This window comes from Sceloporus undulatus, chromosome 2 (genome assembly GCF_019175285.1).
Source record: "Sceloporus undulatus isolate JIND9_A2432 ecotype Alabama chromosome 2, SceUnd_v1.1, whole genome shotgun sequence".
Lineage (NCBI taxonomy): Eukaryota > Metazoa > Chordata > Lepidosauria > Squamata > Phrynosomatidae > Sceloporus > Sceloporus undulatus.
Window position 1 is genome coordinate 124,586,860 of NC_056523.1, and position 23,956 is coordinate 124,610,815.

The following is a 23,956-nucleotide window of genomic DNA, read 5'->3' on the forward strand; positions in this document are numbered from 1 at the left end:
AAACATCTTACTCCTTTACTCCTTATTCCTACTCCCCAGTCCTTGGGAAAAGCCCCGGTTGCTTTGCAAGGCTGGTGTGTGTGTGTGTTCGCGCACACACAAGTGTCTCTCATTGCCTCGCAGTCCCTTCCCCAGTGCAATATAATAAAATTGTTTTTTGGTGTTTGTATGTACAATAACAGGAATAAAGGGTAACAAATATATTCTGTTACTTCTTAGTCCTACTCCTGCTCCTGTAAAAACCTCTTACTCCTTTGCTCCTTACTCCTACTCCCCAGCCCAGCTAAATACCCTAAACTAAAGGCACCTGCTGTTGTCTAGTCTTGGAAGCAAAGGAGGGTCAGTCCTGCTTAGTGCTTGAATGGGAGACTGCCAATGGATATTTGGGTGTGTTACAGACCGCCCAAAACGGGCGGTCTCACGCCGCTGCCGGTTGTTGCATCCGGGAACCGCAGCAGCCGAACTGTGCGGTTCCCGGGTGCAGCAAGAAAGAATCACCAAAATGGCGCTTCTTCCTGGGCCCCGGAAGTGGCACTGCAAGGCGCGAGGCACGCACTTGTGGCGCCACTTCCGGCTCGCGATGTCTGGATGCTGTGCATCCGCGACGTCAAAATGGCGGTGCCCAACTGTATGCGGCGCCGTCATTTTGATGCACTCATTACGCGTGAGGGGCAAGGCGCGTCAGGAAGCACTGCCCCTCACGCGTAACGACGGTGCTTCTATGGGCCCGTCTGTAATGCGCCTAAGTACTTTAGGCTATATTTCAGAGGAAGGAACTGGTAAAATCACCTCTGAAACCACTTGTCTTTAAAAACCCTGTGAAATTCATGGGGTCTTTGTAAGTCAACTGGCAACCTGAAGGCACAGGTGCACATGCGCACATACACATACATTTGGCATAAAATTTCAAAGGATAAGAGTTGTTCTTGCCTCCTGAAAATGAGTACTGTTTTTGAAGTCAGTTACTTTTTGACAGTAACTTCTGAAATCCCATCAGCTTTGTAAATTAGACTGGCCACATTGGTGGAGTTATTTAGAGAAAGAACTTTCCCAAGCTGTGGTTTTATACCCACAAGCATTTATGAACATGCATGAGAGGCATTCTAACATACAGAGTACAGGCATTCTAACATACATGGAAAGAGACTGTGATCATGCTCCACAAAAACAATAACAGCCTAGCTTAAGCAACAACCTCATCTAATATGAAATGTCGCTCTTCAGTATTCCTTGAACCATATGGCTGAGTATACAGCCATAAGGGAAAGGTAGACAGCATGCCTTATGCATCTCTAAAGGCAATCAGTAACAACTTCCCCCAACCTGGTGGTCTCCCAATAGTTTGGATTAGAAGTCCCATCATCAACAACCAACATGGGATGAAAGACTTCGTCCCAATGGCTCTGGAGGTCTGTAGAGTGGACTTAAATGCAGGGATGGAGGGAAACCACCCTTGCTGGGGTGTTAGAAGGCTGTTTCTCCCATGCCTAAGAGATTTTAGGAACTGGAGGACTTGATTGTATTTGGATGGTGGCGAGGGTGAGAGGCCTGGTGTCATATGATTAGTGACAGATGGATAAAAAGTTCTCTTCTCAGACTGGACCACTGTCAAGTCAACTGGGCTGAACTGCTGGAATGAGTTGAAAAGCTCCACCATGTAGCCAGCATGCTCTGCCAGTAACTTACTCCTTTCAGAAGTACTGGCATATTTATTCACATTGACCTTAATCATCAATGCACTTTGCCTGTCGATCTCCAAGGCAGGAGGGAGAGAAGCTTAAGAGGATCAGGCTCTAAACTGTCAATACTCTTTCAGCTCTGGTTTCTCCTTCCCACTACAAATGGCAGCAGGGGTCCCTCAGCAGATATCTTACTGGGCTGCAGAAGCAGTACCTGGATTGCACCGGTAAATTCTTCCTTGCCAGCCATTGTGGTGATCGTGGGCTTTGTCTTAGGAGGAAATCAGTAGCACTCTTCATAGTAGCTCTTTCCTGACCTGAAATAGTATTGGTGGTTTTGGTGCAGCTTCCACACAAGTAACTCTGGGTGCAGTGTTTGTGCAATTTGCTTCCTTTTCCTGCCACCCTTCTCCAGATTAGAGTACAGATGTGTTGCAAGCCTGATATTTATTCTGGGAAATACTTGCATAGAAAAAATTGATCCCCCAAAACCACATAACCATGACTTAGCCTAGATCTTTGGAGGACAAAGTGTATTATATGAGCATTTCAGATTCATTTTTAAAACAAAATGAATTTCTAACCCTTGTGGCAGCAGGGAAAAAGCTTGAAAAGGTGAATCCAAATGACACAAAAGAGGGATTGGTATAGGGGCAAAACTGGGATGGAGCAGTAAGCATGGAATGGGAGACGGAAAAAGTCTTGGCCTCCAGCAAGCGCAAAATAAAAACTGGACTGGTTTTCCCTTGATGGGAATGAACCAACAATGCTAACAATGGAATCATATAGGCTGGCATGAGGAAAAGAGTCACATACTTCAAGCCTGTGTATGTATATCACACTGAATTCAATTATACTTACTCCCAAGTAATAGCGCATGGCTTTGCAGCCTTCCAGTGGATACTTTCATACTTTTCCCTTTTGAAAAGCCTGTAAGAAAGAGGAGCTGTTCAGTCTTTCTATTATTACTGTTATTTTTTTTAAAAAAGTTTTATCTTGTGATAAGTGCATGAGGGTTGGTCAAATAGGCTTTATTAGCACAAAGCAGAGGCTTAGAAAAATCTTGACAGAAAAGCATTAGTTAGAAACACAAAGTGCCCTATAGGAGGAAAGTATCCATCAGTAGTGATACTACAGCAGGCAGGAATGGGGCCATATCTTTTGGATGGGTGTATCATTAGAAAGCCAGCATGGCATAGTGGTTTGAGCATTGCACTAGGTCTGGAGACCAGGATTCAAATCTTGGCTCGGCCATGTAAACCCACTTTGTGACCTTGGTCAAGTCACACTCTCTCAGCCTCAGAGGAGGGCAATGGCAACCCTCCTTTGAATAATAATAATAATAATAATAATAATAATAATAATAATAATATGATTTATTTATACCCCACCTTTTCTCAAGGAATCAAGGTGGGTTACAACATCTTAAAAACCATACAATAAATACAATACAATACAATGTCAGTTACCATTAAAACAAGTTCTCCCCCAACCCAATTAAAAATTACAATTAAAAAACGATAATAAATAAGAACAAATATAATAAAGGACAAAGTGGGGAGAGATAGTCTATGTTTGGAGGGCAAAGAGGTGATTTGCTCGGGGGGGGGGGGGTGTGTGACTAATTAGGAAAGGCCTGCTGGAAGAGATCTGCCTTTACAGCCTTCTTAAAGGCCGTCAAGGTGATAATATGGCAGATCTCTTCCGGCAGGTCATTCCTAGTCTAGGAGCAGTGGTGGATTAGGCCCTCTGGGTCACAACAGATAATCTTGATTTTTTTAGGCTGTAATAAGTTCTTCCCAGAGAATTGAAGGGTGCAGGGTGGACTATGTGGAAGAAAGTGTTCCCACAAATGGTCTGAATTCAAGCCACGTAGGGCTTTAAAGGTAATAAACAACATCTCGTACCGTGCCCGGAAACTGATTGGCAGCCAGTGAAGGGATTTCAATACAGGTGTTATGTGGTCGCTTCTCAATGTACCCGCAACCAATCTGGCTGCCATATTTTGTACCAGCTGAAGTTTCTGAACTTGGCATAAGGGTAGCCCAATGTAGAGCGCGTTACAGAAGTCAAGTCGAGAGGTTACCAATGCATGTACTACTGTTTCTAGGTCTCCCGGCTCCAGGAAGGGGCGCAGCTGGCGTATCAGCTGAAGCTGATAACAGGTGCTCCTGACTGTCGCATCCACCTGAACTGACAGGTGAAGTGAAAAGTCAAGGAGCACCCCCAAGCTGCAAACAGAGTCCTTAAGGGGAAGTGTGACCCCTTCCAGAACAGGCTGCCATATCTCCATTCCCGGATTAGGGGTCCCTATAGCGAGTACCTCCGTCTTACCTGGATTCAATTTGAGTCTGTTTTGCCTCCTCCAGTCCATTACCGCCTCAAGACAGGCATTCAGAGGAAAGATGCCATTCTTAGTCACTGCATCAGTCCGAGACACAGAGAAATATATTTGGATGTCATCAGTGTACTGATAACACCCCACCCCATGTCTCCGGATGATCTTGGGGCAACCCTTGTACCAAACCCAGAAGCTTCAATTAGTGCAGAATATGGCAACAAGATTGGTCGCTGGATGTTCCAGGACTGACCATATAACACCTGTTCTGCAAGATCTTCATTGGCTGCCCATTCGCTTCTGGGCACAATACAAGGTGTTGGTTATTACCTATAAAGCCCTAAATGGCTTGGGCCCAGGCTACTTAGAGGACCGCCTCTCCCCATATAATCCGCCCCGCACACTCAGGTCAGCCGGGAAGAACTTGTTGAGGGTTCCAACCGCGAGATAGGCATCAACCTCGCAAAGGGCCTTCTCCATCTCGGCCCCTAAAATTTGGAACACTCTTCCCGATGAGCTCCGTTCCATCACTTCCCTGGATTTGTACAAAAAGAAGCTTACAACCTTTTTTTTCCCACCAGGCTTTCCCCCATGTCCCTTGATACTATGTGGCTTCCCCCTATAGGTACTGGCATCATGGATTAACAATTCAACTGGCTTTGATTTGGGGTAATTGGTTTTATTTGTTTAATGTAATGTTTTAATATAGTGTTATTGCTATGTTTTTATTGAAATTTTTATTCTGTATTGTTGTTTTTATTGCATTTTCTTTGATCATCGTGGAAAAGCGGTATAAAAATATTTTTTATTATTATTATTACTATCTTGCCAAGCAGCTTCATGTAAATGTTGAATAGCCCTGGGGGACGCCAGATTTTAGCTCTCTCTTAGAAGCGTAACTGTCTCCCAGCATCACCATCTGGAATCTCCCTGAGAGGTAGGAACAGAATCACTGGAGGGCAGTGCCTCTGATTTCCAACTCTCTCAGGCATTCCAGAAGGATACCATGGTCGATGGTATCGAAGGCTGCTGAGATGTCCAAGAGCACCAACAGGGTCACGTTTCCCCTGTCAGTAGCCAGATGGAGATCATCAACTAAGTAGACCATGGCAGTCTCAACTCCGTATCCCATCTTAAATCCGGTTTGAAATGGATCTAGAAAATCAGTTTCCTCCAAGACTGCTTGGAGTTGATGCCAAGAAAACCCCACAATAGGTTCACCTTAGGGTTGCCATAAGTCAGTAATGTTTGGAAGACACAATAAGAACAAGAACAACAACAACAACAACATGGGGATCATTAATGGGAGCCAGCATGGTGCATTGGTTTGGACTACAACTCTGGTGATTGTACAGCAACAGTGTAAAGCATGATTTATGCCAGCATGGTGTAGTGGTTTGAGCGTTGGACTATGACTCTGGAAAGCAGGGTTCAAAACCATGCTCAGCCATAAAATCCCACTGAGTGGCCTTTGGCAAGTCACACTCTCTCGGTCTCAGAGGAAGGCAAAGGCAAGCCCCTTCTAAACAAATCTTGCCACAAAATCCCCATGATAGGTTTGTCTTAATAAGTCAGAAACAACAACAACATGGGGCTCATTCTCTTTTACGCCACCCTCAAGTTACTAAGCATCATATTACTCATAACTTACCTATATCAGACAAAGCTTGCCCCCTCTTAAAAATTAAAATAAACTACTTGTCTTGTCTTTCCTGACCTCCCCAATTCTACAGATGGGTGGAGAATCAGAAGTCCTCTGAAATGTTGTCAAACTCAAATTCCCATCAGCCTCAGCCATGATATTAAAAATCCAGGAATGTCATGGGTTAGAATCAACATCTGTAGAGCAATGTGTGTTGTGTTGAGCCCCCTTCATGGCACCTCAAGGTGCCTCCTAGGCACTTTATATTGCCCAGGCTGAAGGAAGAGCTACTTCCCATTTAGAAGCTGATTGGCACTTGGTTCTATTTCAAAGCTGACAATGGGGTGCCATTTTTCACCACACCTGAGGACTGCAGGCACGGCTGGGTGACTGCAAAGCAAGCCAGGGAGAAAGCAAAATCCTCTCCTCTGGTGCAGAGAAATGGTCAGAGAGCTGTTGCCACTCTCCTTTCTACATTACCCATCATCCTCTGCCTGAGACATATTCCATCATGGGAGGAGGTTGGATTATTTGTCCCCCTCAGTCTCCTCCAAACTGATCCACCCTGAGGTCACCGGCCATCATCAGCATGTTGCATTCATTTGCCTGCAGTGCAGTCCTAAGGATTCACTTGAATTCAGGGTGACTTACTCCCATATGTGAGATTGCACGCATGTCACTAAAAAACTTTATAGATTCATTTAACATCACCTTTGTGGAATAGCACACCTTTATTTGCATTTCAAAGAAAGATTGGGTTGAGAGTTGTGTAGTCTGTGAACCAATCTGTGTCTTGCCAAGGTGTGTGTGGGGAAATATAACTTCAAGGAGTAGAGGTATTTATTGTGTTCCTGAAATGCCACTTTTTACTTATAGGATGGCACAGTGCAATTTTAATACCAGGTGTGGCATCTGTTGGGGTTAAGAACCCCTAATGACCCCCAGGTAACCTAGGCCACACACACCACATTGATTTAAAAAAAAAAACTAAACCCAACTATCCCCCAAAGCTTCCTAAGGGCCTTGGGGACAATTTTGACTTGTTTTTAGCACAGGAAAAATCTCCCCCCCCCCCAGGAAATTAACCCACAAAACCAGCCATGGGGGCATATACGGTGACACTCCCCTCAAGCCTGCTGTAAATTGTGAGTTAGACACAACATTTATTTGCCAAAATTTAAAAACTAAATGTAGTTATTGACCACTTTATTGACCAAACACCCCTGGTCTTGTTTGTTCCATTGCTTGTGTCACAGAATAATTTGGATGGTTTGGGAGGACTTTGGGGCATGTGAGTTCAGTATAAAACAGGACTGTGCAACTTTCCAATGGTCACTGTCAGTCTCTTTGCAGGTGTGGGATCATGTGGCCCTTCAGCTGTTCTTGAACTGCATCTCACCTCAGCTGAGCTGCACTGAATACCAACCTGGGAGATAAGATGGGATATAGTAATCAGAACAATAACCATTGCTGAAGGATGCTAGGACTTGTAGTATCACCACACCAGGAAGGCCACATCTTTTCATTGCATCTGAAGCCATCTCTATGACTGTGTCATTCCCCATACATTCTTCAGCACCCAGAAAGACAGTCATGTCTTTCAGGAAGCAACTTCATCCCAGACTCTTAATCCATCCACTCCAGCCTCTTTTTCTTTGATTTGCAGTGGTTCTGGCAGAAGCCTTTATCATTTCTGGTTACCCGATCCTTCCTAATTGAGTTATACCAAAGCACTGGGCTCTGGGGCCTTCTGTATGCAAAGCATGCGTTGCTCTCCCATTCAGGACTGCAGCCTAAACTGGAGGGAAGATCTGATTTGTTAGGGGCTGGTCTTGCAAAAACACGCAAAAGGCCACCAAAGGATTCTGCACTTGGAAATGCCCACCAGCTAAACCCCAATCACCCTGCATAAGACCCAGCAATGACTTGAAGGCACACACAACAACGTAACAACAACAACAAGGTTCTTCTGAGAGAAGGATGCCCTTGTATGCAGCAGTTAGGGTGGACAACCACCTGAGAAGAACCTTGTTGTTGTTGTTGTGTGACTTCAAGTTGTTTCTGACTTATGCAGGCTGACCAGATATCCTCCTTTTCCAGGACATACCCTACATTTCAACCTTCTGTCCATGAGGAATTCTGAAATGTCTTCCATTTGGGTCATGACTAAGAAGCATGACTTTACATTGTGTATTAGTGTTTTCAGCTTCCATTTTGTGTGTCCTACATTATTCTTGAATGTCTTAAATGTTGTGGTGACTTGTTAGGACATCTGGCCCCCCCCGGGATTATGCTGTGAACCTATGACAGGGTTTCTCCAGAGGGCTTTGCCACTGGCCTCCTCTGAGGCCGAGAGGGGGTGACTTGCCCAGGGCCACCCCAGTGGGTTTTTGTGGCTGAGCTAGGATTTGAACCCTGCTCTCCATAGTCACAGTCCAATGTTCAAACCACAACACTAGGCTGGCTCCTAAGGTCCAAAACCTATTGCAGAAATGGTCCAGTTTGAGGCCGCTTTAACTGCCCTGGCTCAGTGCTGTGAAATCCTGGGATTTGTAGTTTATTGTGGCACCAGAGCTCTCTGACAGAGAAAACTACAGTTCCCAGAATCCCCAGGCCAGGGCAGTTAAAGCGGTCTCAAACTGGATGATTTCTCCAATGGGTTTTGGACTTTAGGAGCAGTGGTTCTCCAGATGTTTTGGACTGCTGACTGTTGGCCAAGATGGCTGGGGCTTCGGGATGGAAGCTGAAGTCCAAAACACTTGGGGACAAACTGGAGGACCGCTGCCTTAGAGGCTGAAGGGCGGCCAAGTCCACAACCAGCAGCCCTTTCTCCTCAGCCTCCGGCACTGGCGTCTCTGGCTGCAGCAGAGAGAGCAGCGGAGCCCTCGGCTCCCCCGTCCGCGCCTCCGCTCTCCGGGTTTTCCTCCTCGCGTGCCAGCCAGTCCTGCCGGGGGGGGCCTCCGTCCCTTCTGGGCTCCGGACCGGGCTTTCCTTCCCCCCTCCCGCCCTGAATGGCAGCGCTGCCTCCTCCTGCTCCTTGCTTGGCGGGCAAAGCCAGACCCAGCTCCAGCTCTAGCCTCCGCCGCCTCCGGCTGCTTCCGTGGGCCCAGCATCCCCCGGAGGGCCCCGGCCCTGGGCCCCGCCAGCCAGGGAGGGAGGGCAAGGCCAACGCCGCCGCCAGGGCCGAAGGGCCACTCGCCTCTCTCTCTTCCCTGCCTCCCTTGGGGCACCTAGCCTTCGCATCCTCCCTCCCTTCCCACACCTTGCTTTCGCATCCTTCCTTCCCTGCTTTTCCTTCATTCCTTCTCTCCCTCCCTCCCTCCCCTTTTCTTTCTTTCTTTCTTCTCCATCCTTCCTTCCTTCAGTTCCCTTCGCATCCATCCATCCGTCACCTTTCCTTCGCTTCCTTTTTTCCTTCTCTGCCTGCCTTCCTCTCCTTCCTTCTCCCTGCCTGCCTGGGCCTGGGCTGCCCTCCAGCCGAAGGGCTGCCCTCTCCTTGCCTGCCTCCCTCTCGGTGGGGCCCATGGGGAGGCCCCGGGGGCCTGTGGGGCGGTAGAGGAGAGCGGCCAGGGGCTCCCCTCCCTTAGCGGAGCAGACACAGACCCTGCCTGGCTGCCTGGCCCTTGCCTGTGGATGGGCTTCTCGGGGGCTGGCTGTGGGCTGAGCTCCCCTCCAGAATGCCGGCCCTGCTCTCCTCCTCCTCCTCCTCCTCGGAGGGCTGCTCTCTGGCGCTGAGCTCCCCTCTGGCCGGGCGAGGCGAGGCGGGGCGCCGCTCGGAGGCCTCCTCCCCGGGCATCTCCTCCGCCGGCGAAGAGGCAGCAGGGGGGCTCTGATCTGGTCCCCCCGCCCTCCACGGCTCCCTCCTCCCTCCCTCCCTCCTTGCTCCCTTCCTTCCTTCCTTCCTTCCTTTCCTCCATCCATCCATCCATCCATCCACTCTTCCTCCCTCCCTCCCCCTCCCTCCCGCTATTTTGGGAGGGGGCGGCTGCAAGCACCACCACCACAACAACAACAACAACAAGGGAGGCAGGCGGGAGGGGAGGGGAGGGGAAGGACCGAGAAGCAGGGGCTGGCTCGCCTTGAGGAGGAGCCGAGGCGCCCCCAGCCCCCGTGCCTTGCCTTTGCCCACCCTCCGGAACCAGGAGGCCTCGCAGCCGGGGCAGGGGGGGCTGGGTGTGTGTGTGTGTGTGTGTCTGGGGGGGGGTCCTTGGGTGGATGCGTCTTGTGCGGCGCCTTTCTCTGATAGCGACGCCCCGAGGGGGGAGCCAGCCCTGCCTCCTTGCCTCCATCGCCGGGAAGGAGAGGGCCACCGCCTGGCCTGCGGGGGCTCCGGGCCGGGGCCGAGGAGGATGGCTTAGGGCCCCTGGATGGAGGAAGCCCCGAGGAGAGCACCCAGCAAGGTAAGCCACGCAAACACCCCCCTCTTGCCCTCCCGCTCCAGATGCCTCTCGCTGGCTCGCTCTCTTTTGGGGGACTAACCCCTGCCCCCAGTTTGTGACCCTTTGGGCCTCGGACCCCCAATTTCTCCCTCCCCTTGATCGCCTGGCAGGCTCCCTCCTCCTCCTCCTAAGAGGAAGGGACCGAATAGGCGCAGCTGGGGCCATTCTGGGGGGGGGGGGTCGGAGTGTTTTTCTTCCCCTCTTCCTCGCCCGCGATCTCTTTCCTCTCCCTTCTCTCCCCCTGGACTCGGGTCTCTCTCTCTCTCTCTAGACCCAGACGGGCTCCTTTCTCTGCCCCCTGGGCAGAAGGGAAACGGGGGGCTGAGAGGGGGCACCCCTTCCTAGCCCTCCGGGGCGGTTGCAGGGGGGGCGGGGGCTCGGTCCCTCTCCGGGCCTCGAGGCAGAGGAGGCCGCTGGGCTGTCTGCTCCCCACCGACCCAGACCCCCATCTGCCCACCCTCTCTCTCTCCATCATCTGCTCCTCTCCTCTCCCCGTCTACCTCACCTACCCAGACCCCCATCTTTCCATCCCAACAGCCAAGCCCTCCAGCTAGCCACCCATCTTCTCAGCCCCATTTATTCCATCCCCCCCTCCTCCCTCCTCCATCTACCCCCCCCCCCAATCTGCGGGCTCGGTCCCTGTGTGTGTGCCCAAGAAGACAAAGCCATCTGCAAAAGGAAAAAAAAAGACATAATAATAATAATAATAATAATAATAATAATAATAATACCCTGCCCCTCGCCTCCGTTACTGCGGTATTTCCAATCCCTCCCCCCTTTTTTGCTCAGATTTTGTGGTTGGGAATGAGAGAGAGGGGGGGGATCGCCCTCCAAATCCCATAATGCAGGAAGAAGGGGGCAGGGGGCGAAGGAGGGCTGTTTTTGGACCTCTCTCCCTCCCTCCTGGAGGGTTTTGCTGCTGCAGGGGAGGGAAAGGATCCTAATGTGATGCTGGAGGCAGCGGTGTCTGCTGTCCCCGTTCTGGTGCCAGGAGTCTCCCTCCCCCCCAGACCCCCCCCCCGTTTCCCCGGTACGTGTCTTTTTATGTAACAGACAGGCGGCGTCGGTGGCGGCGGGGGGCTGTGCCTCCTCCCCCTTCTCCCGCGTCCCCTGGAAAGATGGGAGGCTGCGGGAGCAGGGGGGGAGCAGCCGAGGAGGGGGCCACGATGCTGCTGCTGCTGCTGCTGCTGCTGGTGATAGTAGAGGTGGCAGAGGCTCTGGGCTGTGCATTGATGCTCCCCCCATCCCCCCCCCCCACACAGACCCAGTGGATGCCCAGCCCGCCCCGCCGCATGACTGGCGTGCCCCTCATTTCACCTCCGACCGGCCCCTTGGAAGAGCGGCAGCAATGGCATCCCGCTTTTGGGGGGGGGGCTGGCTGGGAAATGCGGGGGCAGAGACCCCTCAGGGAGGGAAGGGGGCGCCTTTGGTCTCCATCCTCCCCCCATGGAAAGGCTCTTCTCGTGGCAGACGCACCCTGTGGATACCCCCCCCCCCGTGATACCCAGAGCCCCCTTGCCTCCATCGGAAGGGGAAAAGGGGGCATCCTTCTTCCAAGATCGCCCTCACCTTTCCCTCTCCCAACCCTGGCCTCCAGTTTTGCTTGGGCTCCCCCCCCCCGTTTTTTAAGGAGAGAGAGGGAAGGAGAGGAGGCCGGATGGGATCCTTCTTTGGCTTGGATCCTTCGGATTCTTTCCAAGCGCCTGATCCCAAACTAGATGGATGGTTGCTTCAAATCGGTGGGGTTTCCTCTTCTCCAGGAGGGGGGAGGGGGGAGGGGAGGGGGCAGTTCCAGTTGGTTGAGAAGCCTGGCTCTCTGCTGGTCTGTGTGGGTGAAGGGGGGTGCGTTTCTCCCCCCCCCCCCAAAAGGGGGGTGTGTAAAGGGGGGGGGGGGGGGGGGGGGGGGGGGACCATGAAAAAGCAGAGAGAAAGCTGGGTAACCAACATAGGCAGGGTGGGAGGGAGGAAGGGAAGGAAGAATGTAGACAGAAGAGGGACAGATGGAAAGAGGCATGGGTGATGAGATACAGAACCTGCTAGGAATCACTCTGGTCCTCCCTCTCCCCCCCAATGGGAAATGGCATGTGAAGGCATCCCACCCCCCACCTTCCCTGCTAGGCTTTCTGCTGGGGGCTGGAGGGTGCCCTGCTCCTGCCCAACCATGAATGTCTTCTCACCCTGCTGGCTGCCTTGGCAAAGGTGAGGGGACTTGGAGCTGTCAGGCCATAACTCTGGGAGCTAGAGAGTGGAAGCCTCCTTTCAAAGGAAGGAGCTGGCAGAAGGAAGCCGAGGTTGGCCTGGCTTCATGGAACCCTCTGCTTTTGGCACTTGGGAGAGGAAGGAAGGCAGGCCTGGATAGCATGCTGAGGCTGAAAGGGTTTCACACTGTTCTGAATCCCACTTCCCCCCTTGTCTGCTTTCCCAGTCCCACTCCCCATCTTGGACTGACCCTCCCTGCCCCACAGAAAGCCCATGTTCTTGCTTAGAGGAAATCAACACATTTTTTGGTTGAGGAGAGAGTGTCCCACAGCATTGCTGTTGTGTTCTGGGAGGTAGGAGTAACAGGGGGGGGGGGGGGGGGGTAAGGAGACGGCTTTGAGAATGAGGAGAGAGGCTTTGGAAGCTTTCAGAACCTGTCTACAGCAGGAAAGCTGTCAGGAAAACAAAGAGTTCCAGATCCCTCTGAAACCTTTCTTTGGAAAACAAATAATTGTGGGTTGTATCCACAATGCTGGAAAAGAAACATTGGGATTAGGGACATCTGGGAACCAGAGCTTTTGAGCCCTCCTCCTGATTCCTTGACAGCCAAGTGAAGATATGGGTTGTGGTGGTGGTGGTGGTGTGCCTTCAAGTCATGTATGAACCTAAAGCAAACCTATCCCTGAAGCCAATGTTTGATTTCAGAAGTTACAAATTTAAATATACAGTACTCACAATTTAAATATACCTAAAAGCCTGACCGGAAATCGTATTTCAGATGTGTTGCAACTGATTGTAGTAGTACCTTTTGTGTTGGGGAAACAATGCTGTGTATGTAATTAGTAAAGAAAATATCAATGTTAATCATTTCCCTAGAGGATCCTGGATTGAGCCCCCTTCTAAAAAGGTTAAAATTTAAGCCTTGTAACCTATTTGTGTAATTTCTGGAGTTGTTGAGAAAATCCCCACCTCTAAGCGAGCTTTCAGTTGATGGCTTTTGGATGTGGCCGCCAGTGGCTACTGGATGTGAGAGCTCTATATGCTGCTTTCAGAACTGGAAGCAACATGCCCATGAAATGCCAGTTTTGGGGGAGGTTAGCAGCAATGTGCTGTTGCTATCATATCTTGATTGAGGGCTTCATCTACCTCTGGCCATTGAAGAAGACTGGCTCCAGGGCTAAACAAGGCCTTTGGTCTGAATCAGAGGACTTCTTTTCATTTCATGTGAGGCTGAAGGTTTCTTTCTTGGCTGTGTTTAAAAATAGTAAGGTTTTGCTATGATTTTGGGCATTACTCTATTTTCTTAGAACCTTGCATGTTCTTGGACTTGTTTGCTGAATTAGTCAGGGGAAAGAAGAGTAATTGTATGACTGCCTGTAGGATCTTCTGGAACAGAGGTAAGAATCTAGACCTGCATTAAAATAGTTTGTGAGCATGTACCACATTAATTAACAGCCCTGAATCCCATGCTGCTGAGATGTGAGAACCAGCAAACCTTGGTGCTTAGAGGTGGTGGCTGAAAGCTGAGATGTGAGAACCTTGGTGCTTAGAGGTGGTGGTTAAAAGCTGAGATGTGAGAACCAGCAAACCTTGGTGCTGGTTCTTACATCTCAGCTTTCAACCACCACCTATAAGCACTTTAGTACTGTTGCTTGTTCTCATATCTCAGCAGCATGAGATTCAGGGCTGTAATGCGGTAGACACTGTTCCAATAAAGGTGCTCTGGATCCAACAGAGTAGAGGGGCAAAATACCACTTTAAGGCAGATTATGCAACCAGAAAATTTCTGTAACGTCTGTGAAATGTTTCGTTATTTTATCTTCCCTTTCCCTTTGTTTGCAGCATGTGCTCTTGACAGTACTGTAGGGTCATAATAAAAGGCCAGCTGGAAGGAGACTGTTGGTGCAAATGAAACTCAAGTAATAATCCCAGCCTTTTCATATCTGGAAACCCAGTGAGCACAGTAGAGTACAGCAGGAGGAAGGGAGAAATTCCACATATCTTTTCAGTATCTGCACACCCAATCTCTGGAGAAACACAGCTAACATCACTTTTTCCTGTGCTTATATGGCACCATGCATTGAGGCCTGTCTCCCTCCAATGAGTGTTCCAAACAAATCATGATGTTGGGGGTTGGAAGCAGGAAAAAAGTCATGTGGGACTTAGTTGCTTGCTTGGATGATGGGCATATATTTTCCTGTGTGTGCACTTTCCTGCATTAGATTTATAAGATTTCCAGTGGGTAAAATGAACTAGGTGCTTTGGCACTGGTACATTCATGGTGTATGGTGATTTGGATATAATATTTCTTTCCAAAGGTTAATAGCAAGCCTGCATCTAAAGGCAGGGAAGCTTTTAAGCCCTTTTCTAAACATTGAAATTCTCACCATGAATTTATCTCCATCTTTCAGGTTGTTCTCTGTGGAATCCAAATTTTGGATGATAGGTAACAAATCTCTTCTAAGGTTCCTGTTTTCTAGATCCATCTGGAAAATAAAAGAAGTTTCCATCTCTAGTAAGATGGTCCAGGATGGCTTCTCCATGTTCTCCTTCCTCTTAGTAACAAGGAGTTCTATGCATTGCTCATTGTATATGTATGCTTAGAAGGGGAAGGCTGGGAGATATGCTGGCCTAGATAATGGGATCTCTCCACCTCACATGCATGTCCCTTTAGTTCCCTTTGAAGAGCCTGACCCTATTTTGGGTGGCTGGATGATTGCATCTGTGGGATGTGTTGCATGGTGTATACATGTGAAGCTTTTTTGCGGATTTAATGCAAACAATTCAGGAATCCAGTTTGGTGTAAACTAGCATCACTTCTTAGAACACAATAAAGTTGGATCCCTTGGTGGCTGTAAATCAGCATCCTTCTATTTAAATGGATGGGCACTGTGCTGATTAACACCAGCTGGAGGTGTGCAGCCTTTTGCCAAATACATTTGTGCTGTGGCCCCTGGGGGTAAGAGCACAATCTGTGACAGGGCCTTTGCTTATGTGAGCCTGTGGCACTTGCCAGGAGCCAGTGTTATGTTATTTTAAAGAATGCCATCTCCTGACATTGCAGCATAAAAATGCCTCTGAGCAAGAAGCTCTTCAACCAAATCTAAATCAACATCTCCCTGCATAGAGGCACAACCTTGCCTTGGAAACCTCACCAGCAACTAAGCCCAGGGATGTGTGTACATGTTGAGGGGACTGTTGTTCTGCCCATCCAAAGCCTCTGGTGTGACAAGAATTCCCTTCTATGCCAGGTCATGTCGGACATAGATTGATACAGAGATTTCAGCCATTTGCAAGCCAGCAAGTATGTCCCTCAAATTAAGACCTCCCAATTTCTGAGAAGACTGGCAAGGTGGCAGTGGTTTCTATACCGACTGCCCATGGGCTTCAAGCAGAAGAGAAGAGAGCAGGTTGTGTTTTATTTATTTTTTTAAATTATTTCCTTTCCATCCATTCTTACAGTGTGTGGGTGGCTCTTTCTAAGCTCATGTATATAGTGTTTTTTTTCCTTAAATTAATGATTATTATTTAGCTGAAGAGTGTGTGGGCGTCTGGAGCCAATTTCTGAAACTGCGTTACCTGTCTTGCATTCAGCAATGGGGGATATTTCCCCAAGGGCCTCCGGCAGTTGCACTGAATATATTAGTGACACCTCCTTGGCTCACGTGCACACATAGGCGCTTGTGTGTGTGTGTGTGTGCACACGCGCATGTATGCACACATGCAGAAGTGTATGCGTCCCTCTGTGTTGTCTTCTATATACATAATGCCTGCATATATCCCTTCAACCATTCACACCCTACGCCATCCTGCCTCTTCTAGTTTTGTCATGAATTCTTCTGTGATCTGCATGTCAGATGAATCCATCTTTTTGCCCAGTCTCATCAAACGCCTGGGGATTAGACACAATATGTTGGGGAGGGCAATCTGCTAGGATTTGGTTTGGGGTGGTGCAGTTGAATGGGAGGAAGGAGGGGCTTCCTCTACTGCTCTTGCTTTTATTACTGCACTGTATCTTAGATCTAGAGATTGTAAGTAACATAGTAGATATACCAATAGCACCTGTAACATGCCTCTTTTGTATGGTAATGACATTCTTTTATCATGTTCTAATGTTTACAGTTTTGTTGGGTGTTTCGTGTCTTTAGTACTGCTTACTTGTTAATTCCAAAACAGTGCAATTTTAGGGGTCATTCAGAAATGTAGATGACAATTTTTCTATTCTGCATTTTTAAAAAAACATTTAATTAGTTAAAAAGCAAGGTGTTAGCAACACATTTGTAATGTGTAAACATTATTAATTTGTCCCTTTTAAAAAAAGCAATGGATCGTGCATTTAAAAACTGAGTAATATTCTAGGGCCTGCATTGATCAGCAGTCTGTGGCCATAAACCTATTCTCACATTCTTTTCCTTTTTTCCCTTAATGACTTCAGCCATTAGTAGGCTTAAATCCCTCATTCCCATCTCATACACCCAGTATCTTTCTGCAAGGATAATGTTAGCATCAGACAGTTGCTGTGGTCTCAGTATTCTGGCAGGCCCCATCACTGACACCTCCCCCACCCTTCATTTCTTAAAAAGAAATCTGGTCTGGGTTTACTGATTTAATTTCCTACAAAATCCCTGCAGTGATGCAGCATGTGGGAAATTAAAATGGTGGGTAGGCCTAGGCCCCTGGCAGCACTCAGAACATTGGTTGACCAGTATGGCTGATCTTGTTGGCTGTGCCTGCAGATCCCAGCTCTTAGGGTTCCCCAGAAGAGGAGACTCACCAGGGGTGTCTTCCACCACCTCAGGCCTCTTCAAGTCTTGTGTTAGCCATGTCTCTCAGTCCTCACAAGCCTTCATCACACATGCAGAGCAGACATCATTTTTTGGTCAAGGAGGCAGGATTAAATGAAGTTAGATTTCCCTACAAAAGAGATGTAGAAATATCTTGGCTCCAGGGGCTGTATTTATTGTTACCACCTGGGGTTGTATGCATGGACAGGGTCTGCACATTCATAGAAAAATATGCAGATGCATACTGACCACTATAATATCACCAACAGACCACCTGGAGACCTCTGATCTTGTCTAATTTTGGCAGCTAAACAGGGTTGGACCTGGTTAGTGCTTTGGTGGAAGATCACCAGGGAATGCTTAGGGTCTCCAGGTAGGTTAGAAATGAATCCCACTTGAAACCCTGACAGTATTGGACCAGATGGATTAGATGATTGATTCACTATAAGGCAATTTCCTATGTTCCTCTGATATATTGCAGTACAGTATGTAGGAATGGGGAGGTTTGAGATCTAGGGATAGTTTTATGTATGTAGGAGAAATCTTATCCCATCCATCAGCAGCTGTCATTGAGGCTGTTGTTGCACTGTCCCTGCTGGCAATGGGAAAACAGTGGTCTTGGAAACCAGCGTATTGTGTTTCTGCCTAGAATCATCTGGGATGTGGGGATATGCTTCTGGGTCATTACTGCATGCAAACCCAGGTTATGTACCCCTGTAACTGATAGAATTTTGCTTGTCACCCAAAGGGTAGTATTTATTTTGGTATTCTCCATTTTATTGTTTTCTACCTTGACAAATCAAGGCCTTCTCATGCTTTGCATGGGGAACTTGCAGCTGGACTACAGTTCCTAGTATCTCTGACTGGGGCTGATGGGACTTAGAATTTAGCAACTCCTGGAAGGACACAGGTTTCTACTCAGGAGTTCTGTTTTTTTTTTTTTTAAAGTTAGTTAGAAGCAGAGCTGCCCCACTTTTTGAGACATTTGTCAGTTCTGCATGGTAAGTTGTGCAATCTTAGAACTTTGCTGGCCTGGTACATTTTTTTGGTCATTTTAGTCTTAGCAGCAGTAATTGCCAAAACCAGTGTCTATTCCTCCTTCAACACTTTTCTAAGGGGAAAAATACCCCACAACAACGTCATTTGACCACCCAAAACAATACTTGAAAATTTTGCCATTGACAGTGGTGGTGAGGGGATTCTGGTGGCTCTGAATCCAAAAAGGAACTTTTCTGTTTAAAGTGCCCCCACACAATGGCCTCTATCACTGCAGCAATAAGGTGCTCCCCCCTAATACAAAGGAGGTCCTGCTCAAGCAAATGGGATGTTGTTCTTTGCTTATTATTGTTATCCACTAATTTTCCTTAAGACCCAGTCCTCTTTGCTACTTCATCAAACCCTGTCAGCTGTCCTTTGTATCCCATGGGCCTGATCCTTGTCCTTGCCATTAATTTATGGATTACTAGGGGAGGGAAGGCAGGTGATGTGCAACAGCATAGCTGTAATGATATCAAGATGTTATTCAAGGAGCCCTTCACAATCTGGTCCACACTGGATTTTTTGACTACCTTTTCCATAATCCCTGACCAGTGGACAGACCATCAGGGTTGATGAGGGGATATAGGTTGAAACATTTGGAGGGCATTGGTTTGGGAAAGGCTACAGTTACTAGGACTCTTTGGTCCACGTGATTTCCAGTGAAATAAAGTTAGTCTCTCCCTTTAAATATTTTACAATTAGCCCCTTTAAAAAAAAAATGTGACACCAATGTTTACATTTATTTATTTTATGCATTTTTCCAGATTCTCATTAGAGATTTTGTTATGTACATTGGCTAAAATGTACAGTTGGTCCCCCATATCCATGAATTCTTTATGCATACATGGTTTGAAAATATTCCAAAAAGATAGAAATTCCAAAAAAAACCAAATCTTGTTTTTGCTCTTTTATATAAGGGACACCATTTCACTATGCCACTGTATACAGTGAGATTTGAGCATCCATGGATTTTGGTATCCACGAGGTCCTGGAACCAAACCCCAATGGATACAAAGGATCCACTGTACATTCAGTTTAATAAGACTTCCACAGCACTTTCTGTTTCATACTTAAATGTTTTATTGTACAGTAACAATGTTCATGTACGCAAACACAGCAGAGGCTCAAAGGTGCTTTTTAAAAATTGTAGGTATATACCAACCCACACACATCTTGATTTTCCTCTTAGTCTGTGATGTGGCTCACAGGCCATACCAAACCCAGTCTGAGTAGCTGGTCTGTACATGGTGATCTAATTGATTATATGTGTTCTCTGCTCTCCCAAGTTTATCTAATATTAGTACTAGAGGGTGTTGTGCTACTATACGTAGCTTGTGACTATTAGAAGAATGCCCTCTTCCTTCTAATGATGAAGTCACCATTCATCTCATGCTATTTCCAGCACGTAGGATCGTATGGTTAAGGTGTCCTTGTTGTAAGAAGTGCTGTGTCTGGCAGCCTGCTGACTTCTCAAGGGGTAGGTTTCTATTTACTGCTGGGTAGGACAGAAGAAACTACCTAAATATCCCAAAGGCACCAGATTCTGTCTGATCTGGGAAGCAGGATCAGCCCTGGTTAGGATACCTCCTACCAATATCAGGTGCTTTAGGCTCTATTTCAGAGAAAAGAACTAGCAAAACCATTGAGTACAGTCAGCTCTCCACATTTGCAGTTTTGGCTTGTGCAGTTTGATTATTCACGGATTTATTAATATGTTCTCTCTAGTAATCTCTTGGTCTTCCAGTGTGACTCTGCCAGAAGTTGACCATAGAGTCACAATGGAGGACCTAGGGATTCCTAGAGAAAAGAACTTCTCTAGGCATTTGTAGGTCCTTCAGTGTGATTCTGTGGTCAACCTTTGCTGGATGGTGACAACAAGTTTCTGCTGGAGGACCTTGAGATTACCAGAGGGGTGTACTCTCAGGTTTTTCTTTTTTAAAAAATAGCTGTTTTTTAATATGCATTTTCCCCACTTTCATGGGGATCCTCTACCCCTACCCATAGTGAATGTGGAGGAAGTCGAAGGCTTTCACAGCCAGCATCCATAATTTTTTGTAGGCTTTTCGGGCTATGAGGCTGTCTTCTAGAAGAGGTTATTCCTGACATTTCACCAGCAGCTGTGGCTGACATCTTCAGAGTATGCTGGCATGGAAGAGAGTGAGGTATATATAATGTTGGTTGAGAGGAAGTGATTTGCATGTTAATCTGTGTATTGTTCTCTTGTTGAATGGCAAGGGCATTCACATCATTGTCTCACCACAAGCTACTTCCATTGGAACAATGGATTCCATGAGCAGAGAGATGTGGTAGCCATGGGAAGCCCTCTGAGCCTCGTGATAGCAAACTTTTACATGGAACACATTTAAAAGCAAACCCTAGAAACAGCACCAAAAAAGCCGCAACACTTTCATCATCTGGAGCCCCAGAGAGGAAGATCTGAATGTGTTTTTGAACCATCTGAACAACATCCACCTAAACATCCAGTTCACAGTGGAAAAAGAAAAGGAAGAGAAACATTGCCATTCTTGGATATCCTGGTTATCCGTAAACTGAACCAATGATTGGGCCACACAATATACAGAAAACCTACACAGACAAACAGATACCATCACCCAAGACAAAAAAGAAGCACAATAAAAACAAGCAAAAAGGATCTGTGAACCCTTCTTCCTGGAAGATGAACTGAAGCACCTAAACTGGGCTCTACAGGCTAATGGTTACTCCAGCTCAGATATCAGAAGGGCTGCCAGACCCAGAAAAACCCAGAGGAGTGAAGACAAACAACCAGCTAAAGGGAAGGTATTTTTACCATACAGCAAAGGAGTCACAGACAGAATAGGGAATTGGTGAGGAAACACAACTTCCAAATGGTCTACAAACTGACCAAGAAAATCCAGCAAATCCTGTTCTCAGCGAAGGACAGGAGAGACCCTCTCACGGCTGCAGGAGTTTACTGCACACCATGCAGCTGTGGACAAGTCTACGTAGGGACCACCAAACACAGTGTTCAAACATGAATCAAGGAACATGAGAGACACTGCACACTGGTCCAGCCAGAAAAATCAGCAGTAGAAAAAATATGTTATAAACCATTTTGGGCATAAAATGCCATTTGAAAACATTGAAAATCTGGACCATGCCAACAACTTTAAGGTCAGAATGCACAGGGAAACCACTGAAATCCATAAGGACCTGGACAATTTCAACAGGAGAAAAGAAACCCTTAAAGTAAACTAAGGTGTTTTACAGACCGCCGAGAAGTGGCAGTCTGCCGCCGCCGCCGGTTGCAGCGTCTGGGAACTGCAGCAGCCAAACGGCGCAGTTCCCGGACGCTGCCAAGAAGGAGCGTGAAAATCGCGCTCCTTCTTGCTTCCCAGAAGAGACGCCACGAGGCGCTAGTCGTGCACTCGCGGCGTCACTTCTGCCACGCGACGTGTGGACGCACAGCGTCCGCTACATCAAAATGGCGGCAGCCGTGTGGAATGGCCGCCGCCATTTGTTACAGACTCTGCCCGTAATAGGAGTAGGGGCGTCTAGAAGAGATGCCCCTTTTTCAAACTGGGACATCCTGAGGACGTCCGAAATGGTGGTCTGTAACCCGCCCCAGATTAGCTACCAGTCCTGAAAAACACTAAAATCAAGACCCAGCAAATGCAAATGAAAACCAGCCAGGGTGAGGGGGCTTCCCAGCAGACGATGGAACATTAAGTAAGTGGACACTCTAAGGCCTTGCCATTCAACCAGAGATTAACATGCAAATCACTTCCGCTCAATCAACAGTATATATACCTCACTCTCTTCCATGCCAGCATTTTCTGAAGATGCCAGCCACAAGCTCTTCTAGAACACGGCCTCATAGCCCGAAAAACCTACAAAAAACTATAGGCCATTAATTGTTGTCACTATAACAGACTGAATATGTCAAACCTTGTTAGCACATGGAAACTAGGTGGGCCCAGGCCTGGTTTAGGAGACCAAGAGATCTAGAGGTAGGACTAAGAAAAAATTCTGTCTGAAACTGTAGACAGCTGATATGAGGGCCTAAGGCACGTTACAGAGCACCCAAAATGGGCGCTCTGCCGGCGCCGCCGGTTGCTGCATCCGGGAACCGCAGCGGTCAAACCATATGGTTCCCGGATGCACCAAAAAGAAGCCACAAAAAGCAGCTTCTTTTTGGGCCCCGGAAGTGGCACCGCAAGTGGCCAATGGCACACTCGTGACGTCACTTCCATTGTGGGACGCGTGGACACTGCCATTTTGTACGTCCCCAGGATGTACTAGGGTTAGGGCCTGCGTAAAGCACGCCCTTTCCTAACCCTAGTACAGTGGTGCCTCGGGTTACGAAATTAATTCGTTCCGTGGCACCGTTCGTAACCCGAAAAGCCTTCGTAAGCCGAATTGCCATAGGCGCTAATGGGGAAAAGCCGCGATTCCGTGCGAAAAAGCCGAAAAAAGCACCAAAAGTTTTTTCGTAACCCGAAAAAACAGTCGTAACCCGGAACAATGTTTTCCTATGGGATTTTTTTCGTATCCCGAAAATTTCGTAACCTGGGTATTTCGTATCCCGAGGTACCACTGTACATCCTGGGGACGTACTTTACGCCCATGCAGAATGGGCCTAGGTTAGGCACCTTTCTGTGTTCCTATGTGTAAAACCTATGAAAAGTTTAGCCCTGCTCTCTTGGGACTGCAACAATGAAATTTCACTCACCAATAATAATAATAATAATAATAATAATATGTATATCCCGCTCTGGCTTACAGTTTGTTAATTAGACATTTCCCTGCCCTCAGGCTTACGATCTAAAAAAGAGAAGACACAAAGGGAGAAGGGAATGGCAGTAGGGAAGGGGAAAAGTCCAGCAAATCTGCTCTCCCTCAGAGGCCAGGATGGAGTCCAAAACATCTAAACTAGACCACTTTACTTGATATTCACATGTCCCTCTATCAATCTCTCCAGTTTTACCAGTTATATATTGCTTTCTGCTTCAGACCCCATTCCCATCTCTCTAGGGTTCCCATATCTCGCCTGGGGGCGGGACTTTCCCGATTTGGGGCGGGTCCGCACGGTCCCGCCCCGGTTTGGCCCCGCCACTCCCCCCCCAGCGAGTCCTGCAGACTTGGCTGGGGCTTGGAGGACGGCTGTCTTCCAAGCCCTAGCGCATGCCTGGGGGCTCCTCCGCGATCGCGGAGTCCTCCAGGCTTGGCTGGGGCTTGGAGGATGGCTGTCTCCAAGCCCCAGCCATGCCAGGGGCCTCCGCGATTGCGGAGTCCCCAGCTTGGCTGGGGCTTGGAGGACGGCTGTCTTCCAAGCCCCAGCCATGCCCAGGGGGCTCCTCGTGGATCGCGGAGTCCTCCAGGCTTGGCTGGGGCTTGGAGGATGGCTGAAGCCAAGCCCCAAACCTCGGCCTGCGCCCTCCGTCTTGGGGGGGGGAAATCCCGGGGGTGGGGGCAAAACGGCGACGGAGGCAGCCAGGCAGGGGTTTGGGGCTTGGCGTCAGCGAGGCCCCATTCCCTTGCCTGACTTCCTCTGTTGGCGACGGAGGCAGCCAGGCAGGGGAAAGAGCCTTTCCTCTTTCTCCTCCTCCTCTTCTTCTGCTTCCTTTTCTTCCTCCTCCTCCTCTTCTTCTTTCTCTTCCTCTTCCTCCCCTTCTTCTTCCTCCTTTTCCTCCTCTTCTTCATCTTTTTCCTCCTCCTCTTCTTCTCCATCTCTTCTTCTCCTCCTCCTCTTCCTCCCCTTCTTCCTCTTCCTTCTTCCTCCTTTTCCTCCTCTTCTTCATCTTCTTTCTCCTCCTCTTCTTCTCCATCTCTTCTTCTCCTCCTCCTCTTCCTCCCCT

At 48.2% G+C, this 23,956-nt stretch overlaps 2 protein-coding genes across 2 annotated transcripts in view; one reads left to right on the plus strand and one right to left on the minus strand.

The window, feature by feature from the left end:
- Window positions 1–6,829: 6,829 nt before the first annotated feature.
- LOC121923152 (translation initiation factor IF-2-like) lies at window positions 6,830–9,695 on the minus strand. The gene is made up of 2 exons (XM_042453297.1): window positions 9,052–9,695; window positions 6,830–7,085 (listed from the first exon to the last, which is right to left on the minus strand). Exons 1-2 carry the CDS (start codon window positions 9,586–9,588, stop codon window positions 6,957–6,959), a joined length of 666 nt encoding a protein of 221 aa, XP_042309231.1. The 5' UTR covers window positions 9,589–9,695; the 3' UTR covers window positions 6,830–6,956.
- Window positions 9,681–23,956, plus strand: part of ADGRL1 (adhesion G protein-coupled receptor L1) — a 207,716-nt gene continuing 193,440 nt past the window's right edge. Inside the window, 1 exon segment of the mRNA XM_042453296.1 lies at window positions 9,681–10,059. The gene's annotated coding sequence lies outside the window, so the exon portion shown is untranslated.

Excerpts from the sequence above, each read along its gene's own strand:
- LOC121923152 (XM_042453297.1), bottom strand. The coding sequence starts at position 9,588 with ATGGATGGATGGATGGAGGAAAGGAAGGAAGGAAGGAAGGAAGGGAGC. Across the intron at positions 7,086-9,051 it reads AAAAAGGAAGCGAAGGAAAG|GTTGGTATTCAGTGCAGCTC; the intron begins GTGACGGATGGA and ends CTTATCTCCCAG.